This window comes from Malurus melanocephalus, unplaced genomic scaffold, assembly GCF_030028575.1.
Source record: "Malurus melanocephalus ecotype Western Australia unplaced genomic scaffold, MMel_1.1 scaffold_115, whole genome shotgun sequence".
Lineage (NCBI taxonomy): Eukaryota > Metazoa > Chordata > Aves > Passeriformes > Maluridae > Malurus > Malurus melanocephalus.
In genome coordinates, this window is record NW_026623347.1 from 2,098,587 (window position 1) to 2,115,958 (window position 17,372).

At 43.0% G+C, this 17,372-nt stretch overlaps 1 protein-coding gene across 1 annotated transcript in view; it reads left to right on the forward strand.

The window, feature by feature from the left end:
• The window catches only part of LOC130575686 (mitotic spindle assembly checkpoint protein MAD1-like), a gene marked incomplete at its 3' end in the record, with an annotated part of 188,555 nt that overhangs the window by 149,754 nt on the left and 21,429 nt on the right, over positions 1-17,372 (forward strand). Inside the window, exon 13 of the mRNA XM_057369757.1 lies at positions 13,115-13,171. Coding sequence (XP_057225740.1) covers positions 13,115-13,171 — 57 coding nt within the window. The remainder of the gene's footprint in view (positions 1-13,114; positions 13,172-17,372) is intronic.

Here is a 17,372-nt window from a genome sequence, read left to right on the forward strand (position 1 = left end):
AAGATAGAAACTCCTGAAGTTTAAAAATTTGGATTTCAGGCTGTTTTGATAGCTTTCTCCACCTCCCTACAGGAGGAAATAATGAATTTTGAGAAAGCTGTATCTCTGTGCAGAGCTGACATGGGATCAACCTCCATCCCCATGGGGGAGAAGGCTTTGAGGAYATTCTGGGCTGCTCAGTGGCAAATTCCATGTTCTGGAAAAGATCTGCCATGGAGATCTCACTTTGCAGGAGTAGAGGAGGTCTTTAAAGCCAGTCAAACTCCTTGGGAAGGGAAAGTAGAAGGTTTTTGGCTCCTTGCATTCTGTGAGAGCCTCCTTCAGCTTTGAAAGAAGGAGCATAAGCTTAAGAGGAGTAATTAAAAAGATTCCAGGAAGCTGGAGGCTGGGGATGTTGTGGGCAGTCAGACTGGCTGTGGGAGAGAGGAGGAGAGTGAGCAGACAGTTGGAACAAGAGCTGTGAAATCAGCTCTGGCTATTTYGAGAAGTGATTATTGAATATTTTAAAAGTAGTTTATTAGAAATTTCCCTGCAAATGCTTTCCAGAAACTGGATCCTCTTGGGTTTGACTCTGATTCCTCCAGCCCTGGTGTTCACTGACATGAATATTTTCATTTTTGTTGTGATGTGGATGCTGCTTAACTTTAATAGCTCTGAGTCCACTSCTGCTCTGGATGGCTCTTGGCACAAGAGGGATGCAGGAACATTTCCAGTTCTTTGCTTTAATGTCAAATCTCTTGCAGGAAAGACAAGAAAYCAGTCCAAGGTGGCCCACAGAAGCTTGACTTTGCAGTTTTTGATGGCACAAAAGCTTTCTTCAAGTTGTGGGTGTGGGGRTGTTCAGGGCATCCCCAGTTCCCAGTCTGTTCCTGCTCCCATCCCTGATCCTTCACTCGGGAAAACTGGAGGCAGAAATGTAATTGTACTTTAATCCATTTGAATGTCTTCACATCTCCTTATCCCTCCTTCCCACACCCCATCTTTTTCYGTTTCTTTATATTTTTGCCACATTTCTTCTACCTTGTCAGCCACCTCCTTCCCAACAGACCATTAAGCAATAACAAGAGAAAACAAAAAAATAAAAATCCCCTTGCTGTTCCCTTCAAGTGCTTGCCTTGCATTTGCTGCCTATTTATAGCTGATTCATTTAAACCACAGTGGCAGTCAATCAGAAATGTGGTGAATCCTTCTTTCAACAGCATGCCAAGAAAAGGATCTTTTTAGTTTGTTTGCTTTTTTATGATTTTTTTTGCTGGAGCCTCTACAGTGTGCCTAAATTCCATTGGGATTCATTTATTTTGAATAAATCCTCCAATAAAAGTAGAAGAGTTTTGTTCCTCTTCTAAGAAGTTACAGGAGCATGACCRTGGTGTGCAGGGATGTTTGATTTTATTTGAGAGTATTTTACTCTTTTTTTTTTTTTTCCAGTTGGAATCTTTGAGGTTTTTTTTTACTTTTTCAGTGTAAGGAATGTCTTTGGATAGGCTGTTAACAGAAAGGCTGTTAACCTCTGGGGTTTTTTCCTTTCTGGTTTTTTTTCCCCCTAAACTTCAGGCAAATTCTGCCTCTAATCCGTAGTAYAAACCTGATGGGGTAAAATATTGTAAGTGGAAATTTTGACTGCCCATGTGGTCTCACAAGGGACGTGATCTTTGAGCTTTGGTTTCTCCTTTTATTGAGCAGCTTGGTGCTAATCTGCTTCAGCTCTTTATGGGATTTTTACTGCAATATCCCAAATAACGAGGCAGGAGCTGAGGGTGAGACACCTGTACACCACAGGTGAGAGGTTGCACAAGGCCCACATTAATAAATTCACCATGGGACACTCTGAGGTTTGGAGCATTGGCATGATTTCATTGCAGGAAACTTGGAAGCCACTGGATTTATGCAATAACTGGAACCTGGAAATGGGAGATCTGTACTGGGGAAAGATATTTGGCAAATTCCTTTTAATACTGGAAATCACTTGTRAAGACTGAGGTTGTTTCTGCTTTTCCAAAACTTTTCCAAAGCAGTTTTAGAAAGGAAATATTGTCTCTGCATTTGCCAGAGCCTCTGCAGAGTGGTTTCAGCAGCAGTACGTGTACCAGTTTGGGGGTTTCCCCCTTTTTTGTTCTCCCTTTACTATTTGATTTTATGATTTTTGATTTGCTCTTTGATTTGATGCCATGATACTGTGGTAGGACAAGCAGGATGAGGCAGAGCCATCTCCAGGGCTGACTCAGATAACTGGTATAAAACTCCAAAAGAAATTCCTGGTTGGCCTCAAGCACAAACGTACCTTCCACATCAGAATCTCTCTGCTCACCTTGCTGTGCCAATTTTACAGGAAAATGAAGGAGGACAATTATGCTGTTTGTTTTTCCATCTCACTGCCCGTGAAAGGATTTGGTTCTGTTCTCTGGACCCTCCTAGGTCAGCTGTGTTCAGAGCAGCCAGCACAGATCAGCTGTGCTGAGCACGCTGACATTTGGAAATCCCTGTCTGGAAGGGGAATTTGAGCAATGAGCTTCTGCTAATTATAATAGCTATGTTTAAAATGGGATGTTTGCTTTATTCAGCATAAATCCAACTGTGCACCCAGACTGGAGGCTGGAAATGCTCTGGCAGCAGAGGAGACAGGTCCTCACTGCACACAYGGGGTGGAAGCAAGGGCAAGGCAAGCGTAGCTTTGTCAGARCAAACATTGCACAGTCTTGYCCTGGGGGTGGATGTTGTTWCCTAGCAACTTCMAAGAGYGTTTGAAATTTGTTGGAGACCCTCYGAGGCTTAGGCACTGTCCCCAMTGCTCTGCTGGATGCCAAACCCACGCTGGCTGTGATTTCCCCAGCTGAATTCAGTGCTGGCTGAAACCCCTCCCTGACCTTTATTTGAGCTGGGACAGCATTTGCACCAGTGCAGAGACCCAGAACAGAAACAAAACTTGATTCAAGTTAATCCAGAAGGGGAAAAAAAAGGTTGATTTAAACACAGATCTTCACTTCCAAATGTTGTTCTCTGGCTGGTTCATAAGAGTTGCCCAAGGAAGTGTGGCCACATCTCTGAGGTTGTGGGACAGCARTGGGATATCATTGGGGACAGAGCTYACAGCACCATTAAAGATGKTTTTTCTGAGCTCTCACCAACATCAGCAGCTGCCAACAGCCCTGGGCAGACTCAAGGCAGGCACTGACCTGCTCAGGGGTGTAAGGTCAGGGTGAGTGGTTCAGAGTCTTGTTTCAGCAGTTAAAAGGTTACCCAGAGTGACTTGTGATGTTAGGGGACTTGAATAAGGAAACTACAGCTGTGCTGCTGATTAACTGCTGATATTCTTTGTTTCCTCTGACTACAGATCCTCTTTTTGGAGTCTCATCCATACCCAAAACCCACTTTCTCGCTGTTTCACTTGAGGCAGCAGCTTTCTCTCCATTCTGCTTTTGTCAGAATTTTTATTCCTATTCCAACTCCCCTGCAAGGCTTTTTTAAACTTTCCAAAGGCACACTGGCCATCCACTCGTGCCTTCAGAAGCACTGACACCCCGAGGCTGTGGGCTGTAGAGCCCTCTCCTTTCTTGGCAAACAGCAATATTTTCCAGGTATTCAACTGTCAGCTCGGCGGAAAGAAAATGTTGCTTTATGGTTGGTAGWCTGACAATAACTCTTTATCCCTTTAAATTAAAAGTGACACACTCCCATAAATCATCACAGGAGCGCTGTGTGCAAACACAGTGCCTKGGTCCAGAGGAGTTATGAGATGACAGTGGAGTGGGGTGAATACCCTTATTCTTGACTTTGAGAAGTGCAGTGACAATGAATCACTCTCAGTGATGAGATGCAGCAGTGCTGACTCACTGGGCTGAAATTAGAAGGGCTTTTTTAGGTAGAGATGTAATTCCACCATTTTTTTTTTTTCTGATGGAACGGATAACAGTGAACATTTTTTGATGGCTAATTTACAGATTTCATGAACTAAATGCTGTTTCTTTCCCTTCAGCTATCAAACCTAGTTGGAGGCAACTGATGGGGAGAACTTAGATCCAGGGAGGTTGTGCTGGCAAAAATGCACAGGATGGAGCTGTTTGGGAGATGCTGGGTGTCACATTGCCACCAATTCTAATTTTTGAGATTTCCTTTTTCTGGGTTTGGTGAGTACCAATGTTTGCTTTCATCAAGAGAAGGTTTTGGAGCCTGAACTCATTCTGCTGATATTCTAAAGGATGAAAAAAAAAGTTTAAAAAAAAAAAAAAAGTTGGGCTTAAAATTTTGCCAGAAAATGAAACAAATCCACAAACATTTGCTCCCCCTCCTTTAACCAGCTTTATTTTTGCATGTAATGGCAAGGGATTCTGTTCCCTTTAGCTGCTGGGTCTCTAGCCCTGCTCCCAGTTCCAGGAGGGTTAATGCAACTTGAGGAAAACACTGTGCTCACCAGATCCCAGAATTGCTTACAATATCTGTTTTCAGATCACCTAAACAGTGATGAATTCCCAGGTTCCCAGATGTGCTACATCTGTGTCAGGATCAGGTGATGGTATCCCTTCATTTCACCTTCAGATATTTGACCACAGCACAGGGAAATTAATTCTCCTTACTGTCCTCCAGATATTCTGTATTTCTTTATCTATTTGCTGTTTCCCTGTGGAATGGGCTRGTGGTCTCTTCATGTTTTTGAATTTTACTAGTATATCAGTTTTACTCCTGGTAAGAKATTTGTGGCTGACCCTCAATACACAGATTTTATGCCAGGTTATCTTCCTGCTGTTGGGTTAAAAATTTTGCTGGGGAGCAGCAAAAGAGAAGGAACTCCCTGTTTCTCTGAGGTAGGAATACTTCTGAGGGCACAAAGAGAATTTCAGTGGCAGAGATTTCTCTGATGGGTGTTCCAGTGATGGGGAATGAGTCCATCAGCATCCTGCAGCCACTCGTGTGTGTCCTGGAGATGCTGTGCTGGCACTGCATCATGATGGAAGCAATTGGCTTGGCAGAGTTTCATCAGTCAGGCTGCCCTTTGCTGTTGAGGAAGCAGCTGCAAACTCACATTTTTTTGTTTGGCACTGTGTTCTCTCCCCAGGGGACTGCAGCACTGTTTGATTAGGATGGGGGGAAGGAGACCTATCACAAAAGTATGTTGTTCCCAGCAGAGCTGTGCTAATCTTTTGGTCTCTGGGCTCCTTCTTAGCAAGGTAGTGAATAAAAACATCAAGGGAAAAAAAAGCCAGGAGGAGAGAGGAGTCACTGGGATGTTGCCCCTCAAGCTCGGCTGTAGCTCAGAGGCTGAAACAACAAATTCATTGTTCTTGTTTTGAGATGTTTTTGCAAAAYTAAGGTGCTTTTGTTGCCTGAGCCCACTGTTTGCTGCCCACCTGCCTCATTTGTGTTTCAGTCTGGCATGGGGCTGTCCAGTCTCATCCTTTCCTGAATMCAGTATTTTGCATTTTTCCATCTCCCACTTCGCTTCTCTTCCTTCTCTGGCACCATCTGCTTGGGATATTGTGCGAACAGCATTGATGGAGTAGATTTAGRGAAGTTCAGGGTCTTTCTCCAAGCTTTTTTATATTTTATTGCGGCTGTGAAGGTCACCTTTGCTTTGAGGATCAGGGAGATGAGGCTGCTGCCACCTCTGAACCTTTGGTGCTGKTTTTCTGCCCTCAATAGGGCGCTCAATCCTTTTAGTGCCCTGTCCATCAGGGGTTATTTGTGTCAACAGTGGCACCTTGTGCTCTCAGATTATCCTCCCTCAAAGCTTCTGGGCGGGTTTTACATAGTCACTATTTTCTCTCCCTCTCTGACCTAGAGATAAGGAGTTTTGGAGTTTGATGCTTTGCCCCGGTCTCTCAGCAGTTGTCAGGCAGGGTGGGCACAAAAGCCAGGTTTCTGCTGCAGGATTATGCAGATTATTRTAAAATGGGCCAAATGCTGTGCCAGGGATAAGGATGTGGGCAATTTCTGCTTGGAATCCTGTCTGCCTCCTGTCAGTTGTTCCATGGGCACTTGGTTAACACCTTTTCTCACAGTCTAACCAGAGAGTTTGGGGTGATTTCATTGTAATAAGCTTACTGTCAGGAATTGTTGACATTTCTAAGTGACTGTGTCTCTGAAAGAGAAGGAGAGATTGGTCTGTCCTTGAGATTTAGGTGCAGTTATTATCCCTTTGTCCAGTGAATCTCCATAGAGTGTTGACAGGAGCCCACACTTTGCTAGGGGTGATGTYTTCCCTGTGTCTTCAGTAATTACAGCGATAGCTTTGGTGATTTTTCAGTTTGCAGGATGATTTTTTTTTTTGTTTAGCACCCAAGAGCTTTGCTTTATTCCTCCCTGATTTTGGCAACCAGCTGTTTTTTGTCTCTCACTGGGGGGCGGCATTTCCCTGCACAAATCCAGTGCAAAACTGGATTTTCAGAGARGGAGCAGCTCTTGTTTTTTGATGGAAAACACTCTCACTGCTCTGGCCACAGCAGTGGCCCTCAGTCCCTGGCTGTTGTGCTTTCTGTGATGCCCAGGAGCACGAGTCCCTGGAGATRTGGGACATGTGGCTTACAGGCATTCTTCTTTCCTGTGTTTTCTGTTCTTGCTTGGGGTAAAATTAAGGACTAAATTACATGGAAAACCACATCAGTTGTTGATGAGACACAAGCTTTTCACTGAGCTGCAAGCTTATCCTCATAAATTATGTCAGTAAGCAATGGCYTCTGCTTTGCCTGTTGCAGCTTTTCTGCAAGCCAGACATTGAGTGTGGCTTCAATRAATTTAAATTTCTGAAACATGTTCCAAAGTTGTTGGGGAATTTTCCTGTTYCCTTTTCCATCAGACTGAGCCCCTGCCACCTCCAGATTGATAATAGGGTGTTCTGGATGCTTTTGGGACAGCAGCAGAGTTTATTTGTAGTTGTTTTCCCTCACTTTATAAAGGATATGCATTTGATTTTATAACCAGGAGGACTTACTTGAGAACAGAAAAAAAAGGAGCCTGTAAAGCTCCTATACAGGAAATTATTTAGCAGTGGCTGGTACTAAAATGCCTTCCTGATTGTGATCTCAACTGMTGCAATTTTGTGAAAGGCTGGCACTTTCAACTACAAAGCATCAAAATATGCTAAATTGGAAATGACCAGTTAATTTGGAATAATTCAGTGCAGTTCAGAGGTGCAGAAACAATCTTGCAGTGCTGCCCTTGGGCAATAACAGAGTGCAGTGGGTTGAAGGCCACAAGKATTGGCTAACATGGGATAAATGGATATCTGACTTGAAAATAAACAGGGAAATGCATGCATCAACTGTTGAAAGCCAAATCCCAMGGGTGAGATTTCAGATTGAACACTAATGAAAATTTAATTTCAGTTCTCACAGTGTTTTAATATGCAGGATCACAATATGCAAATAAAGTKAAGTCTGACTGCAAGTGGCTGATGAGTTACTTCTGCTCAGTCTCTGCCACCCCCAGAAATAATCTGTCTGTGGCTTTTGTGAAATCAAAGTTTTCCTTCTGTTTCCCCCACAAGCCAGAGCCTCATTCTTTGTGTGAGAGGTAATTAGTGATTGCAAAGTTCCCTTCAAATTGTTCTCATCCTMTTGCTGTGTCTTTCTGTGTAACTCATCAGTGTTTTCACTTTGGATTGAATTCTAATTGTTGCAGTCGGTGCTTTCCTTATCAGAAGTGTCCTGGGAGCTTTGCCATGTTTTCAACCTTTCCTTCTGTATTTCAGCTGCAGCTTCAGTGCACTTTATTTTCCTTGTGTCTCCTGAATTTGATAGAAAAAAAGGTGATATTGTGCTTTTTTTTTCCCCTTTTCCGCGGTTTGTGGCACCAGATAAGATGGGCTGGTTTGGACCCCGTAGAGGTCACATCACACTTTGGTAACACACTTGAGCCAAAAAACTTCATCTTCTGCCTTCTTTTGGGAGTGATCAGAGCACTAAGTGACTGTGAAATTACCCAGGGGWTGGGGGGCAGCCAGCACAAGGCAACTGAAGTGATTTGGCATGTTAAAACATTCAAGATTCCCCATTTCTGTGATTGTAGCCGATATATCCTTGTAAATTTAAATTGTGTGTTAACTTTCTCAAAGARGAGAAGCAAGAATTTATCTTAGAAGTTAATTAATTTGAAATAGCTATTAATTAACATTATACCTAAATTTGCCAATTATCACACTTGACTTGGATTTGCATACAACTGTTGCATATAAAACACTTCCAGGGGTATCTTRGGCTTCAGTGAGCTGTGAAAATGCCATTTTTTTGCAGCTCTGTTCCAGCTCTGCCAGGCAAAACCTCCTCCTCCTCCCCTTTCCTGCCCTTCCAACAAGTGGCCTTCCTTCTGGGGACTCACATTTGGGATTTACWGCTGTGAAAGCACAACCCCAGAACAGGCAGCTCTCCATGTTCTCAGGTATTTCACCCTGATGAGAAAGAATCAAAATTGCTCTTTTTAATTCRAGGTAGTGAATGTGCTGCCTGCTCCTCTCCCTTGTGGAGCATTGGCATTGTGCTGATGTGGCTGTCAGGATAATCATGTTTTCTGATGAAAGCATAAGACAAAAATGATGTTTCCAAATGGAGCTTGTTGTGATTTATCCCCTGCACGCAGCACACGCCACACACCTAATTTTGCTTGCTGAACTCCTTGAGGTGAGCTTTTATTTTCTGTTTCCACTGCTGTATTTAATGTGCCACGCCGAGGAGTCAATTAACGGGGTCCACAAAGCCGGCGCTTCGATTTGCTAATTGCTCCTGGAGCTGAGGGTATTGTTGTGTGTGGAGGGAAAAGCTGCTCATTAGAGATTGAGGAGTTAATTTTTCCCTACAAACGAGGCTCGAATTTGAGCTGCTCTGCCATGGTTCAGGGCACTCAGCTCCAGGAGGGGATGGGGGGCTCTGGGTGGCTTTTCCAGCTGCGTTGTCACCCTCACATCRTTTTGGTTCCATTCATTAAACCCTCCCTGACCTGCCTCCTCCAGCACAGGCTGACTTTTGCAAGGTACAGAAGACAAATTATTGATGCAGGGAAGCAAGTTAAACAATTCAGAAATGTCTCCTTGGAGCTGAGGAGGTTCCTCTCCTTGGAAACCGTTCCTGGTTCAGCCCGAGCTGCAGATTCCCAGCGAGGCTGAGCTCCGGTTCTTCCCTTCCCTTCTTTTGAGGGTGACAATCCACTGACAGGAGATTAGACTATGTTGTCATGTAAGATGAGTATTTTGAATTGACAAACCCTTTTTTTGAAAGCTTAAAGTAATTGACTGAGTACTTGAGAGGGTTTTTTTTTTTCCCCTGCTCTGCTGCTTGATTTTTCCTTTACCTGGTTGTGCTGCCTTCAGTGGGTGAATTGTGCTGTATTTGTATATCTGATTCATAATATCTGTTTGCATATCAGGTTTCCTAACGCTGGAGCTCGGTGATCTGTGGGAATTTAATGTGTGTGTTAAGTAAAGAGAATTTCCTTGGAGTTTTGAATGAACTTTTATGTGCAGCATGAAAATTCAACACGGAAGCCTTTCCTACTGAGAGATTCCCGAGGTGCCAGGGTGGATGGGATCAGTTGGAAAACCCCTGTGACACAAAGCTGAGCTGCAAAGAGAATCATGGAATGGTTTGGGYTTGAAGGGACCTTAAAGATCACATTTCCATGGGCAGGGACCCCTTCCACTGTCCCAGGATGCTCAGAGATCCATCCAACCTTGGACATTTCCAGGGATCCAGGGGCAGCCACAGCTTCTCCAGGCACCCTGTGCCAGGGTCACCCCACCCTCACAGCTGAGAGAATTTTCCTTTTTTCTCATCTAAGCCCACTCTTTTCCAGCCTGAAGCCATCCCGTTTGTCCTGTCACTGTCCATGTCCCCAACGTGGCTTTTCCAGAGCAGAACTCTGAGCTGGGACTGGCAAAGAGCTCCAGCACCTTCTGTGCTCCCATACCCTCCCAGCACCCCAGAATGGCCCAGCTGGTCTGGAAGAGACCAGGGCTGGCTCAACCCACAAACCCAACAGTTCATTCCTGAGAAGATTCATTCCTGAGATGACACATTCCAAGAAACATCATAATTTTGAGGGGTTTTTTTTCAGGTCTTTCCCCACAAATGCCTGGGGAATGGGAGCAGAGAGCCCTCTGCATCTCCTTCCCTGCACAGAGAGGGGCTGGCAGCTCCTCCCCAGCACTCTGATTAAGTGAGAYGTGGGGATAAGTTCAGAGCTTAATTTCTCCTTCGTAATTAAAAATGTGTGCATCTGTCACACTGCYGGTGATTAGTTTGCATTTCCTCGTGGCCTGGAAGGAATATGGCAGTGAATCACTTTGCAAGCAGCTGTCCCCCAACAGCTGAGGGAGGTTCAATATTTGATTTAAGCTAATAAAAAGTCTGGGGTAGGGCTGGTGTTTACAAACTGGACGTGCTGAAGCATCCAGAGCATCTGTCTCACAGCCTGGGAAGCACAGACAGCAGGGATCCTGCTGAAATTTGGGTTTTGTCTCATTCTTCCCCACCCTGTGAGCACTTGGGACATTGAGTGGCAGTGTCCCCATCGGGCTGTGAGTGCATCCAGCAGCATCAGCTGGGCTGGGGAAGCCTCTTCATTGCAGCTTTGTCATTGTAACAGCTCCCAGCACATTAAATATGTCCCTTTTGCTCTTCTGCGAGGCTTGCAGTCAAACCGTATGTTTAAAAATCTTTTAATCTTCATAAATCATTTCTTCCAGCAGTCTGGTAAGTTTAGTAGCTGCTCTCTGAATTCCCACTAGTTGCTGACTCTTTTCCCTTTGAGATGAGCTGCCTAGAAATAAATGCAATGAAGAAAACCTACTTTATGTTTTAGTTCTGATCTGATTGCTTCTCCAAATCATATTGATCTGCTGTTGTTATGCTGCTGCCTTGGACTTGCTGCCCAGGTTTCTCTGTCTCTCTGTTGGCACAGCACCTTGAAATGGTTATTTTCCCCGAGCCATATCATATAGGAGATAAATTATGGCATATTTCCTGCTTGTATTTTCAATTTCTGCCATCCCTTTGTATTATTTCTCTCTCGCCTGAAAGGTTTTTCCCGAAGTTAAATGTGTTGGAGCCTTTGCTATCCTTTTATTCTGACTTTTATGGAGGTATTGTGCTTTCAAATGCTCTTATACCCATCTGGTTAAACAGGCTGCTAGGGTGCTGCTGCCTTGGTGTTATAAATAAAAATATTTACACGGTGAGGGTGACCAGAGCTTGGCACAGTGGGGTGGGTGCCCACCAAAAGCACAGGGGATTGAGCCTTGAGGGGATCCACACTCTCCAAATGTGAGTTATTCTGTGATTCTGTAGGAGTCTGTCAAAACAGGAGGGTGAACTTGACCTAATCAAATTCAGGAYTGGCAGCTACTGTAAGAAAATGTGTTGATTTTTAATGTCATCCTGAAGGAAGTAATACTTGTATCCCGTTTAGAATAGGCTAGTAGCTCCCACCTAAATATAGATAAAGCTGATAAATACACAGAACAGTTTGGATAGTTTGTAATCAAAAATATTCAGTCAGTCTTGGKGTGTTTTGCAAAGTTTATGCCAGCACCTCTCCTAAATAACCTCCCTGAGGCCGTGTTTTTGAATCCTTCCTGAGCAGCTCGTGGCTCCAGCCTGCTGCTGTCATTACCTGGTTCAGTAGCCGTGGGGAAAAAAAAAAAACCAAAACCTTTCCCAGGTGTCTGCAAATTCATAATTCCCTGATGTTTCTGCATCAAACTCGGTGATCATTTCATTTTTTCCCTTCACTTGCTCGTCCAGTCCCTCCAGTTCTGCTTGGTGCTGGCGTCCCCYGTGGTGTTTAATGAGCGTTTTTCACTCTCCTGTGCCAGCTCCAGGCTTGTATTAAAACCCTTTTCATCTTATTCCAGTGTCTGCTCCTCAAATAATGTCACATCATCCCAGGCCCTGTGCAGTGAAAAGCTGAAACTTTTTATTTTATTTTATTTTTTTTTTTTTTTTTTTTTTTTTTTTTTTTTTTTTTAAAATGGAACTTCTGCTCTGCTGAACCCTTAGACTGTATTTTTTTTTTTTTTATTTTGTTTGTTTGCATTTCAGTGCAGTTAGCCTTCAAAGCTGAATGTTTTGCTTCCCATCATAATAAACTGCTTGCTGTTTGTCTCTGGTTTGGATGTGGCACTCAAAAGACTCATTTTGTGTGTGGTGAGAAGTTGAGAGGCTCCGGAGGGTTTYAATGAATATTTGCTKGAAACTAGACCAATCAGTTTGTAGRAAAGTTGGTTTTATTTCTTTTATTTGTTTACATTGTTTAAATTAGCTTCTCTGTCATCAGTGACTATTTTTTTGGGCTTTTTGCTAGGCAGAGGAAGGCTGATTGCAGCCTTGCAATGTTGGAAAATGAAAGGTGTGGGAAGTAATAGCACTCATGTTATGTGTGGCTTCCCCTGAACATCTCCTAAATGCCCATTTTGTTTAAAATCCTTTTTCATAAACAAAACTCTGTGAAAAATGCTTTTCTGAGTCAAGTTCCTGCTTCCTCCACGAATTATGCTGGGATAACAGAAGGTATTTCTACTCTGGTTTGAGAATCTTCACATTTCAAATTTCCCTTTAAAACAGTGAAAATGCTGCACTGGGATCTTTTCTCACAGAAATTCAGGAGGTTTATGTTACAGAACAGATTTTCTTGGTATTTTACCACAGCATTTTGGAAGGCTGCCCAACCCAACCCTGGACCCCAGAACTTCAGCAGAACATTTTTTGTGAAGTTACCTTCAAGCACACGCTCCTTTCACAAGTTTGGTTTTGCAGCCAAACCTCTTCTTCAAAGTTAAGCTTGGTAAAATTGGGTAAAATTTATGCTGCTTCCACAGAAATGGAGTGGAGGCAGGGTTCTGTCTGGACCATGGGATTGAAATTTGGGCTGGCCTTGTGGCATTCTCTGCAATAAATCCATTTTTTATTTGTGCATGTGGACTTGAGGCTCCTTGGGACAGCGTTGTCTCATGGAATGGGATGCTGACAGGACAGAACRAGACCAAACACTTTTAATTCCTTCTCAAAGCCATGAAAATCATGATGCCCTGTGTGATATATTTGTTTTTTGGTGGGCGGGGGCAGCAGTCTTATTAAACTTCCAAAWTTAYATCCTAAACTTAATTTCYTTYTTTTTTTTYCTCTGYKTCTYSAAGGCTCAGCTGTCTCAGGTTCTGGAAGAAGTGGGAAACCACAAGCAGAGAGCAGAGATGGTGAGTGCTCAATTTCTGCCCTTTTTGTGTCTCACTTGTGTTACAGAGCAGCAATATGCAAAGTTCAGTTCATTTAAGCAGCAGATCAGTTCCCAATATTCAGAAATGAACAGCAAATAAAAATTGTCAAATTTTGGGTTTCTACGCCAGTCTTGGCATTCCTGTCTCCATGCTCACCAGGAAGAATTGTTGGGGATGAGAGGATGAGATCCAGTGGTCGGTCTTCTGTTTTTTGGCAATTCCTTTTCTCCTTAGCAGTTCTAGATCAGAAGCAAGCATTTAATTTCATACTGAATTAACTCATTTCTTTGGGGTCCTTTGATTCAGTCTCAAGTGTTCAAAAGGACAGGCAGATGAGATACAACAGAATTACCACAAGCTATTTTTTTATAATGCCTGTTAATTTTCTGCTGGGTTTGTCTATTTTATTGGCACTTCCCTCAAGGACCAAAAATAATAAAGGACACAAAACCAGGTAGTAGGGAGGTTTATGTGCAGTTTCATGACTCGAATATGATTYTTTATACTCAGGAATAAATGAGATGTCAGTGTTAAGCCGTTYTGTGAACTGATGTTTTTGCTAATGGATGAATTGTGGGACTCCTGCAACTTTTTTCCAGTCACAAGGAAAACCTGAGCAATATCCAAGATGCAGAGACTCATTCTGTAGATGTGATTAATTTTATTGGTAATGTAAAAATAGGCCTGCATCACTGGCTAGGAAGTAGGTGCTAAACAGACATCTGTTCTAAAATCCAAATTAYAAACTCCAGTGCCAGCATGGGTGTTTTCAGAGTTGTGCTGAGCTCCAGTAGGGCACTGAAGGGCAGCATGACGTGCCCCTGCTGTGCTATTAATGGGTTGCCATACGTCTGTTGGTATTTTTTTWAAAATTTGCGCCTCTTGCTGTTTCAACATCAGATTTTCCATAATGAGAGCATTAATTGATTCCAGTTCTGGGGTGGTCTCACGTTGTGGGCAAACATTTTTGTGTGCCCAGCTGCTTTCTGTGGTGACACAGGCCACCACTGATACATCCAAAGAAAACTGAATTAATCCTGTTTACCATCTGATCTCATTATGTGCTGCCTTGTAACACTTTCAAATTCCACACAATCAATTTTGCATTGTGCTCACTGGATGTATCAGAGGAAAAACTTGCTGTTATCTTTTAAATGTTCTGATGTTCTGGGTTTTTTTTTTTTTTTTAAACATTTCCAAGTTTTTCTTTTGGGCTCATTAAGCCTGGATTTTGAGTTGTTGGCCTTCAAAAATGTGTGGTATTAAGCAGGGTAGCAGAGGGCTGGATAAAGTGGAAGTTCCAATGTTAGAGCATTAATTGGTGCTGTGCATCATCCATCAGCAGAGGATAAAGAAGCAGTCAGTGYTCAGTGCCTGTTCCCAAGGGTTTCTCAGTGGAAAACTGCTGGTCTTGTGATCTTCCAGGAGCTCTTACATCCACCTCCTATGAACAGGCTGTTTTCTGTGGTGCTTTAGACYGTGGATTGCAGATTGTGAGGTGTGGGCTTTATTCAGCAGCTTGGGTTTCTTCAGTGTATACAGGAAAATTGATTCATACAGGGGAAAAGAGATTTCTTTTTTCCACTCTTGGGGGATAACATGACAGTGCAGCTCCTGCTTTTCACTGGTGTAGATGGTTCTTCTGCATCCCCTGCTGACACATCCCTGGTGGGGAAAGTTTTTGTCATTTTGTGTGTGCTACACTGTTGGGGTGACAGAGATCTGTCCCCTTTGGATGGGGCTGTTCCATAGCTGTCTGCCCTGTGGATGTTTCACCAAGTCCACTTTCCTTCTTTCCACACAGCAAAATGTTCTTTGTGTGGTTTTTCCCCCTTCTCCAGATCAGTTTCTCACCTGGACACCTTATTTTCAAACTCCTGTCAATCTGACTCTTCAGCACTATGATTTGCCTGGTTTGGATTCCTGAATTCACCTTCCTTTTCATCCCTTYCCCTCCTGTCTGTTTGATGTTGAGCTGGGAGTGCTGACAGATGTGGATATTGCTTTTCATCAGCTCCTCTGCAAACAGGACATGGTTCTAAGAGAAAAGGAGCAAACATTTCCAGGTGCTCTGGTGCTGCCTGATGTGTCTCTGGGCTGCTTTGGGACAAATCTGAGCAGGGGACACCCTGAAGAGCTCTGATGGCTCTGCCACCCTCCCTGGGGCACTGGAAATGAAGAGATGGGCTCTGGGGTTGGGGAATTGGCACCTCCCCAAGTCCCATGGTCTTCCTTCCATCACTGGGGCCATCTCTGGTAAATTATTTATATTTAAAATTGAAACACTCGTGGGATAWATCTGGTCCTGCCAGAGCAAAATGGGAATTTAGTGGAAAGGACTGGCTCTTCTGATTGCTCCAGTGCAGTGTTTTGTTTCTTGTCAATTAAAAGTGAGCGTGCTACTGGAGGAACAACAACAACAAAAAAAAGAAATTTAAACGTCTTCAGTTAATTGCAGTTGACAAGACAAAAGCAGTTTGACTTTCCAGTATTAATTAGCAAACCCATACTAATTAGCTTGTATAAGCACAATTCATGCCTCTTTCCCTAAATGCAATTAATATTGCAACTGAAGACATCTCTGGGCTGTGCCTCTGTATCATTAACGTACTTTGCCCTAATTAGACACGGCCAGTAGTGGCTGGAGAAATGAGTTAGTGATTACAACCATAAAAAACCTTCTAATATTTTATATCCTTCAGGGAACTTGAACCTAGAATTTATTTTTTGATTTAAGAAAAATTACCCTTATCGTTGTGCTGTGTAATTAACAACGAAACTTTGATTTTCCTCTCTCTCTAACCCTTCACTTGTTTATTTTTCTTTATTCACAGTTTAGGCATGTTCATACTGTAAGGAAATAGTGCCTGCCCATAATACACGAGTGTCATCACTTGTGGTAGGGATTGAGTTACTGAGCTGCCCCACAGATATGTGGGGTTTGTCTGTCTTTTACTTGCTGAATATTTGTTGTTTGCCTTTTTTTGTAAGAATGCACTCTTTTCTGACAATTTTATCAGCASTGGAAGTTTTCTTTATTGGGGCTGGTGCTGCAGTGTCTTCATCTCCAGGATGTGCCAGGAGGTTGCTCAGAGTTCACACARCTCCCTGATCTGTGGTCCCAGGTTCTTATTTCTCATGGTGTGTTAGTTCAGTGCTTTACTGGCCTAAAGCTGAGAGAGAGCTTCACTCACACCAAAATATTATTTGTGGGAAATGCCTTCTTGTTTGTTATATTATTTTTCTTTCCCTCCCCGAGGGAGGGAAACAGAAGACGTGTTCGTTTTTTGTAATTTTCGTTTGCCTTTTTCATATCCCTTTTATAGACACGAGGAGATTGTTTGGCTCAAGCTTGCCATCCAAGCAACAGCTCTGATCTCTGATCTTGTGCTTTCTTCCACTCTGGTTCTGTAGCAGGGGGCATTCATGTCAAGATTTTTTGTTCTCCATCATTAATCCCTGAGGGAAGCCAGCTTGGTATTAAAAAAGCATCACCTGTATTTTCATTACCCTGAGGTGCTCTGGGTATCTTTTGGCTTTCATCTTCAAAAGACAGCTTGGCCCATGTGGGCTCTGAAATCTATAGACTGCTCTTTGGAACAAATTAAATTTCACCCTCCAGCAGATTAAAAAGGATGGATGTAAGAATCAGAAGAATTGCTTAGCAGGGTGGGWGGTAAAGAAGATTTGAAGTCCAAGAATGCAGCCACCACCAAATGAATGGCATAAATTGAGTGTCCTTACAGAAGGAATAAAGRCACCTTAAAATTAATATAATGAATGGTCCTTGCCTTGAGGATAAGTGTTGTTTAACCCTCTGCAGAGWAAAGGAGACCTTTATTTAAGAGCAGCAGGTCAGCAATAGTTAAAGAGCCAATCATGGGTTCAGTCTGATGAAATCATAATGTTTGGGATTAACTTAAATGTCAGTCAGTGGCTGCCTACACTGATGGTTATCAGAAGCAGAAATGGAGCCAGAAAGGAGAGTGCATTGAGGAAATAAACTTGGAGATCACTGAGCTTGATGTAGTTGGGAAGTGACTGTTAACTGGGAGGCAACGTGGAAAAGTTGTTACCTACATTTTTAATTTAGAGCTAACACCAATGATAATAGGAAAAAAAAGTTAACTTTAGTGTAGAAAGACCTGCCCTGGCAAACTGGACAACAGAGCTCATTTAA